The 9,230-nt window shown below is 34.6% G+C and overlaps 1 protein-coding gene across 1 annotated transcript in view; it reads right to left on the bottom strand.

Moving 5' to 3' along the window:
* The window catches only part of LOC106464364 (transcriptional activator protein Pur-beta-like), an 82,382-nt gene extending 74,540 nt beyond the window's left edge, over window positions 1-7,842 (bottom strand). Inside the window, exon 1 of the mRNA XM_013924502.2 lies at window positions 7,732-7,842. Within this exon, the coding sequence (XP_013779956.1) occupies window positions 7,732-7,786 (55 nt within the window). The 5' untranslated portion in view covers window positions 7,787-7,842. The remainder of the gene's footprint in view (window positions 1-7,731) is intronic.
* Window positions 7,843-9,230: the final 1,388 nt, after the last annotated feature.

The raw sequence follows: 9,230 nt of genomic DNA, 5'->3' as shown, positions 1-9,230 counted from the left end.
CTTATATAAGTAAAAACAAGGACGAACATAACTTACACAATTAATACACATACCGGTTAAAATTATTGAGAAATAAATGTAACGTGTCAAAATACAACAAAACTATTTGCGTATAGCAGTTGAGTATAGGCAGGAGATTATAAACCTGTTTTATCGTGATATTTTTTAAACGTCGCGGTTTCGAACTAAGACTGCACGTAACAAGGATATGTAAATAATCAATAAACCAGACAACTAAAACAGACTTCGACTAAGACATGTATTTGTCAAAGCGCCGACATTTCTGTACCAAATAACAAAAAAAATAAAAAAAATATGTCAATCAACGAAACGAATGGCATTTTTGTGTTTGGGGAAATATATTTTACTCAAAATGTATTCGACATATGTATTTTCTAAAAAAAAAACCTTCAAAATATGCATTATAGACATTTTCATCAAATATCTTCTTTAAATGAGCGAACTTAAAGTAGACAAATATCAACCATTTATAAACAAATCATTCTTACATTACAAAACTTTATGGGCAAACTCTTTTAACACATTTTATCATAGCCTGGTGGTTTAGCCCACAAGTTAGCATTGGATGGTGTTTACTAGCTGCCATCCCTCTAATCTATCACTTCAAAATTAACGACGGCTAGCGTAGAAAGCCCTGAAGAAGTTTTGCGCGAAATTTAGCAAAACAAAGAAACACATCTTATTGTACCGTACAATTACCGATAGGCAGTACTACACTGCCTTCAAAAACACATCTTATTGGTAATTCTTATTGTACCGTACAATTACCGACAGGCAGTACCACACTGCCTTCAAAAAACACATTTTATTGGTAATTTTTATTGTACCGTACAATTACCGACAGCAGTACCACACTGTCTTCAAAAAACACATTTTATTGGTAATTTTTATTGTGCCATATAATTACCGACAGGCAGTACCACACTGCCTTCAAAAAACACATTTTATTGGTAATTTTTATTGTACCGTACAATTACCGACAGGATGTACCACACTGTCTTCAAAAAACACATTTTATTGGTAATTTTATTGTACCGTACAATTACCGACAGGCAGTACCACACTGCCTTCAAAAAACACATTTTATTGGTAATTTTATTGTACCGTACAATTACCGACAGGCAGTACCACACTGCCTTCAAAAAACACATTTTATTGGTAATTTTATTGTACCGTACAATTACCGACAGGCAGTACCACACTGCCTTCAAAAACACATTTTACAGAAATATTTATGCACCAAATTGGTTGTGGGTCTATGACATTCTTAGTTACAAAGCTCTTAATAACACATGTATAAAAAAAAATAGTGCAATTAAACTCATCAACTACTGCTGGAGTCCACCCACCGATTTAACATAGAAAATGAAGGATTTCACCCCAGTTTTTTTCTTTTGGTCAGTTCTTTACATTGAATGTTGTAAAAAAATTAAAGCTACTAAATACGATATATCCGAACCACGTCGGCAGTGAACGTTATAAAAACAAGTCAGTAAGTTGAGAGTTAAAACAGACAACTCAACAGATTCATCAAACATGTTTTCAATTAAAAAATAAAAGAAAATCTGATCCAAACTTTCAGACGATAAAAGCGTATATAGCTCCTTTCAGACAGATTATATGTCAAGCATACGTGGTATTTTATGTTATCTATACAGGGTGAGCCCAAACTAACTTGACTCTTTTGAATTATTCTGTTACAAGTTTAGTGTTGTAATGAAATCAACACTGAGATTACCATGATGTATTTGTTTATTTCGAATATTCGTGCAATACTGGCGATCCTAGATTTTGAATTGATAAGCTAGAGGAAAGGCAGACAGTCAACAGCATCCACTGCCAAGTCTTGAGCTCCTCTAATCGAATAGTGGAATTTGACCAACGCTACAATCTAAGCTAGAGGAAAGGCAGACAGTCAACAGCATCCACTGCCAAGTCTTGAGCTCCTCTAATCGAATAGTGGAATTTGACCAACGCTACAATCTAAGCTAGAGGAAAGGCAGACAGTCAACAGCATCCACTGCCAAGTCTTGAGCTCCTCTAATCGAATAGTGGAATTTGACCAACGCTACAATCTACACGTAATTGTTTAATTTTACTTTTTTGGGCATAATGTAGAGGCCATATTTGTATCGATTCTATACAATTTTACTTTTTACAGAAAAACACAACATATTTATTACACACAAATAAAATCGTCTCCCGGTGGGACAACGGTAAGTCTACGGACTTACAACGCTAAAATCCGGGGTTTGATTCCCTGTAGTGGGCATAATAGACAGCTCACTGTGGCTTTGATCTAAAACAAACATGTTATCTCCTTTCTCTACAACATCACTGAAAAAATAGTAGTTTTGAGAAACTAGGAGGTCCGCTGATTCAACACAGTTTCAAAATAATTTCATTGGTTATTTTCTAACTTAGCAATACTAATGTTTCTATTTGAGAGAAATTACAAGTGCGCAGCGTAGCATAGTTAAACATTACTACATAACATACGCGACACGTATAGCTCCCATTCTTGGACGCAGCTGTCAATGGTAAATGCACCTGGAATTGTCTGAACATTTGATTCTGTTACACCGTATTCTTTGTATGGCGACATTTAGTTGCTTTAGACTTTTCATAAGACGTGTTTGAAGTAGAACAATTATCTGGCCGACTAGTAGTACATGTCTGTCTCACAAGCAGTAAACGTATATTATGAGTCATCTTTGCCCTGTTGTAACAATAAAACCGAAGGAAAATATGATCTAAGATCTACAGAACTTATATTTTAATCGTGCCGATTCTAAATGAAATTTAATATGCAAACCATTAAATATTTTAGAGCAGCCAAAAAGGATGGACGACAAACAGGATTAAAAAAAAGGTTACTATTTAATATATTCTTTCGATGAGAGTAAGCTACCTATATCAAAACCAAAAATCAAGTTGGTAACGTGTATATCTAATTAAATATACTTTTCTTACATTATTACTTATAAAGATTATAATGCATTGTTTCATCAATTGGGTATCCTTGCTGTTAATGATATTTTCTGCCATAAACCCAATAATATCTCACAGCTTAGGATAATTAGGCTATTCCTATTTCCACACATACTATGCTGACAATGCAAAAAAAAAATCCCTAAAATATAAGCATATTAATAACAACAAATTAAAAATAATAAACTTGATATATTAAACATTCTAACCAATACTATTAATGAAAGTTACATCAAAGTATAGCAAATATCAAGGTTAAAAAAAACAAAACTGTACGTACAATCTTCGCAAAATGATAGACAACTAATTTATTTTCAACAACTTCAAAAATCGGGAAGAAGAAATGTTAATAAAAATGCTACATTTAAAGAATTAAAACTCAGCTATAATTCATAAACATTATGAGTGTAATCGACTTTTTACATGTTAATATCAATTTTAATGTAAACCAGATCAGTCAAACCTAACAACCTTCAAAACTCCTTAAACATCCATTTTTGGGGACACCCATGTCTCTTTAAAGAGTTTCCTTTTTAATACATGATGACGAGGAACCCACTTGAAGTATATATATATATAGTACAGTTTGTTTGTTTGTAATTAAGCACAAAGCTACACAATGGGCTATCTGTGCTCTGCCCACCACGGGTATCGAACCCGGATTTTAAATCACAAAACAAATAACAACGTTTCGACCTTCTTAGGTCACCGACAGGTTGAGAATGAATTTTTGATGATGACCTAAGGAGGTCGAAACGTTATTTGTTTTGTATTTTAAATAAAAGTATCCTTCTTAGTTTATCATCTCTGTGTGTGTGTGTGTATGGGGAGCTTAGAAACAAAACCTTAAAGTTGTTTGTCACAAAATATGAGAGAATTAAAACGTGGAGTACACATATAGACGAATAACTCTGAATTAATATATATATGGTTTGGAAATTTTGATTTCAATTATATGATTTGAAAGGACAATGTACAAATTGTCACATTCGTATATGTATAACATTGAACATTCACTCCAAACATGATGCCATACATGCATATATATTTGTACAACTACATCCTTTTAATCGACATATATTAAAGAAATGTGTAATTAGTGCAAACCAGTCTGTCTTGGATAACAGCTGTCCTTACATCCAACCACACTTTCAGATGTTTATATGACCCTACAGAAACCATCTTGAAAGCTGTATATTTATCGATAACATTATACTTTCACTCCTCCCAACAGTGTGATGTTAACATAAATTTATGATCTTTGTAACACACGAGATATTTTTCTCTTTCTTTGTTTTTCAAATCCTTCGACGAAACTGAAAGCAGTACATGCCCATATACGATGTATGAATATCAAAGAATCCAATGCCCATATACAATGTCTGAATATCAAAGAATCCAATGCCCATATACTATGTCTGAATATCAAATAATCCATACAAGATTTGGCTTCGAGCCCTCAACTACATATTCCAATGTACTGATTCCTATGAGAATACTTAAGTTAGTATAACAATAATAATGGCGGTATAAAAAATGCAAACATTAGAAATACTCTATGATATTACTATGTTAAATATACACATAACTTTTGAGTACACTGGTCAATTATCCTGTCCATCCAAGAAGAATTTTACGCAAAAAAAACTTCTTTTCTCTTCAATATATTGTTACCAATAGATATGTTTATTAGCATTGACATATTAACTAATAATGAGCTTCTTACCAGGGCCGGTGTCATGGGGGATGGGGACTTGCCTGTCCACTTTAGATTAATCCTGTGCCCCTTCAGTTTCAAAAATTCGTATAAAAATTTGTTTATTTGAAGTTAAGCACAAAGCTACACAATGGTCTATCTGTGCTCTGCCCACCACGGGTGTCGAAACCCGGTTTCTTGCGTTGGAAGTCCGCAGACATACCGCTGTGCCACTGGGGGGCATCATATAAAAAAGACCAGGGTCAAATACAAATCAAAAACTAAAATAAGCTGCAATTAAAGTTAAACATAATAATAATAGTTAGCCCAGAGCCAAAGGTTTCTAATGCCCTAATAATAATAATACAAATAATTTTTATAAAAGTCTGGGAAGCTATACTTGTGTGTGTTTTATAATAATAACACGCTGTCATATGATTTAATAATTAATGGATACTGATATGTGATACTGAAGAATATGAGTTAAATGATTTCGGTCATCATTTTCAAAATCCCCCCACCCCCCTATATAGGTATGTGCCCCTTATAGCGCACGTGCTGCCTGCACTGAACTATTATAGTTTTGCAACTGTTTACTCTCAAAGGAGAATTAGCATGCATCAAACACACTGTAAGGGTGACAGTGTTTAAAAAACAAGCTGAATAGTTGTCTTAACAGGTTTAGACTTTGCGAAGTTTAATATTTTTCTTCAAACGCATACAAAATTGTGACAGCAAAAGTCAAACTGTTCACCACGTGACTATTTTCTTAATTCCACCCAAAAGGAAACTGGATCGGGCGTGACTTAGTAGTTAGCGTGTCCGGACTGTGAATATGAGGATTCAAGGATTAGTGGTTTGGACGCGTTATAATAGTAACGGTCAAATCCCATTTTTCGGTGACACGAGAGTGTCCCAAGAATTGGTGGTGGTGGGTGCTGTTGACTAGCTGCCTATCTTCTAGTTTGTCATTTTAAAGTTAGGGTCATCACTTGTGTAACTGTTTAAACTTGTGTTTGTAAAAAGTGTGCCGCTAAGTTGAGACTGTTCGGACACAGCAGGTTTTAATATATGCATACAAAAAATAATTCAACATTACAAATTATCACAAAATCTGCTGATGTACAAAATACTAATCTATACTATCTGTTGTAGCAGGATGCGCAAATATGTCACATGACCTTAACTACAAACACAACTTTTCATTAGTAGTGTTTTATATTCACCAATATACAGAAAAGAACTGGTTTTAACAAGCGTTGTGACTGTGATACATTTCGTATGTCTGGTGCGAACACACCGTGATGGCTGTAGCTACAAGTGTACTGTTGGATACTCACGATAGAAGTTCTAATTAAATCGCAAGGGAAACCTTGTACAATATTATTATTATTATATTAACGAGGCTAAAACTAATTACGTTCTACAGTTTTCAAACTGGCATATATTCCCTATCGTCTTGATAGGTATTTACATAATCTACATACAGCTACAATCAAGTACAAAGTATAACTTTCTACGGGTTCGTATACAATAGTTTTGTTAAAGAATATTGACTATGGTATTAACAGTGTCTATTCCGAGCGTATAATGCTGGTATGTAACAATGTAAATCGGGTAAACTTTGGCCATGCTATCAACACTGTGTATATTTAGAGCTTCTAGTGCCGATATGGAAGTCAGTAAACCTTAAACATGCTAGCAACACTGTACAACATTGAGTATGAGCTTTTAGTGCTGGGTATGTAAGTCATTAAACATTGGTCACGCTATCAATACTTTGTATAGTTAGACCATATAGCGCTGGGTATGTAAGTCATTAAACATTGGTCACGCTATCAATACTTTGTATAGTTAGACCATATAGCGCTGGGTATGTACGTCAGTAAACATTGGTTATGCTATCAATACTCTGTATATTTAGACCATATAGCGCTGGGTATGTAAGTCATTAAACATTGGTTATGCTATCAATACTTTGTATATTTAGACCATATAGCGCTGGGTATGTAAGTCATTAAACAATGGTTATGCTATTAATACTGTATATTTAGACCGTATAGAGCTGGGTATGTAAGTCATTAAACATTGGTTATGCTATCAATACTTTGTATATTTAGACCGTATAGTGCTAGTATATATGTCGGTGTGTATTTAAGATTTGCTAACACACCCGAGAACGTTACCGATACCATATAAATACGTCATGTTGCTGTACTCCGCTATAATCTACAAATGTTTAGCCCCACACTTTTTCGTGTTTAGAAAAAATTAACAGTATCCATTCAACAATAATTCCCAAGTGTGAACGTTAATTATATCTTAATGTTAAACGTTATACCACTTCAGACGGGTTTACTTTCTACTGTTAATACAAATACTCACCAAAAACTAGAACCAGGCAGGAAAACGAAAGTGAAATAAAAAAAATATCACTTCAAATGGTTTATTTTATCTACAAAAAGGTTTCAGATTTGATCCATTTTTACCCCCTCCCCCGTGGCACAGCGGTATGTCTGCGGACCTACAACGCTAGAATCCGGGTTTCGATACCCGTGTTGGGCAGAGTACAGATAGCCCATTGTGTAGCTTTGTGCATAATTACAAATAAACAATAACAATCAATTTTTTTAACCTTATTGTAGTTAGTCACTAACATTTTCCTTCGCCAAAAAATGCTGTGTGTAACATAACAGGCAATTTTGACACTAAATTATTCGGTGAATATATCATTCTACAGTTTTATCACATGAGAAAGTTAACATTTGCCAGTAAAAACTACGAACTTAATTGGTTATCCAAGAAAGAAAGGAAAAGACGGGGTGCTGCCACTTGGCGGAAGTTCTATCGCTAAACCCATACTGTTCCGTATATACTACAAGTACAGTTAATGATCTTATTTTGAGAGGCCGTCACTCTCGGAAACAGCCACGTATAACTTTTCCTAGTACACTTTATCGTCTTCGGAATGAAGCTGATGTGCATCCATCAAATATATCGTACAAAGCTTTAAGGGGCCTTACCTCTTTCTCCGGGCTCCGCCATACCCTTCTTTCCTACTTCCCGCCCGTCAGCCATCCAATTCCAACCGGACCTGTCTACGACGACCTCCTTTCTAATCACACCTGAGCAGCTTCCTCTACGCTTCTTCTTCCCGACACTACCGCCCTCGAGCGGACCGCAGCAAATAAACAAGTTCAGTGGTCAGGCCGAAAAGTAGGAAGTCGAAGAAATTTATTCTACTAGGAGCGTGGCGTGGCCATGAGTCGATACAAACACGAGGTAGATGAGCTAAATGCTATTTATACATATATGTAGATGTAGAATGAAAAGTTGTAGAAGTTGTAAAAATATATATTTGTGCAAGTTTACTTAGAATTGCTGTGTCTTAATTGCATCTCGGTTCCTGACAACGTTTGTTTCATTTTATTTTTTACAAAAGCTTCTGATAACCAAGAGAACAGACCATCTAATGAGATATAGATTAGTTTATACGCAAGAGCGTATATGTGTTTACTTGTACGTAGTTTGTTTGTTTTTAATTATGCACAAAGCTACACAAGGGCTATCTGTGCTCTGCCCACCACGGGTATCAAAGCCCGGTTTCTAGCTTTGTAAGTCCGCAGTGTCACTGGGGGGGCTGTACATAGTATATATATATATATATATATATATATATACTATAGTTCAGCTGCATGAACATCCTTGCCATGATATAATACGCCAAAAGATTTGGCTAAAAAAAAAAAAACGACGAAATTAAGTGAGTCTTTTTAAAATTCATATATCTAAGAAACAAATATATAACTGTGCGTGTTTGTTTGTCCATTTTCGTAAAAATACAGCCACGTCACTCAACATGTTCTTAAATTATTTCTCAGTTAATTCCTCTTTAAACTGTTTTTAACAGCTTCAGCTGGTATTTATGTATTCACAAACAGATACGTGATTCTGCAAGGGGCCCTTAATGTCCTTTTAACACCAGATCCACTAAATTTCATCAAAAACTCTTATTGAGTTTACTTTGTATATTAGTTTTATGTTTTCCATCTCGATGCCTTTCCAACTATTCTTTTGATCAACTCACTGCCTTCGTGAGTTTCGTTATTGTTTCATTATGTGTCTCTCTGCATAATATGGTCAAATCTTATTTGGTGGTCACTCAACAGTTAAACATGTTACTCTAAGTATAAAGTTTCATGCCATGTTGTGTAACAGATACAAGCTCCCTCGCTATCTTCCTTGTCTTGTATTCAAGTTATGCACCTTATATATATATGTCATGCCTACACTTCTAGTAAGCCTTGTCAATCCTCCGAGTACAGTAAAGTTGTCTTTCATGATCTTATACCTGAAGAATATATTTTCAGTTTATATTTTCCGATTTTATTTTCTAAGGCTGTCGTCATTTAAGCTTACCAGTAGCTCCAGACTAACGTATTTGTTTACACTTAAAATGAAAAATAAAATATTAACTGTTTCCTGCTAAAATCAGTTTTTTTTATATCACTCCTATTTTTCA

The sequence above is a fragment of the Limulus polyphemus genome, unplaced genomic scaffold (genome assembly GCF_000517525.1).
Source record: "Limulus polyphemus unplaced genomic scaffold, Limulus_polyphemus-2.1.2 Scaffold1629, whole genome shotgun sequence".
NCBI lineage: Eukaryota > Metazoa > Arthropoda > Merostomata > Xiphosura > Limulidae > Limulus > Limulus polyphemus.
This window is presented reverse-complemented; position numbering and strand designations above follow the sequence as displayed.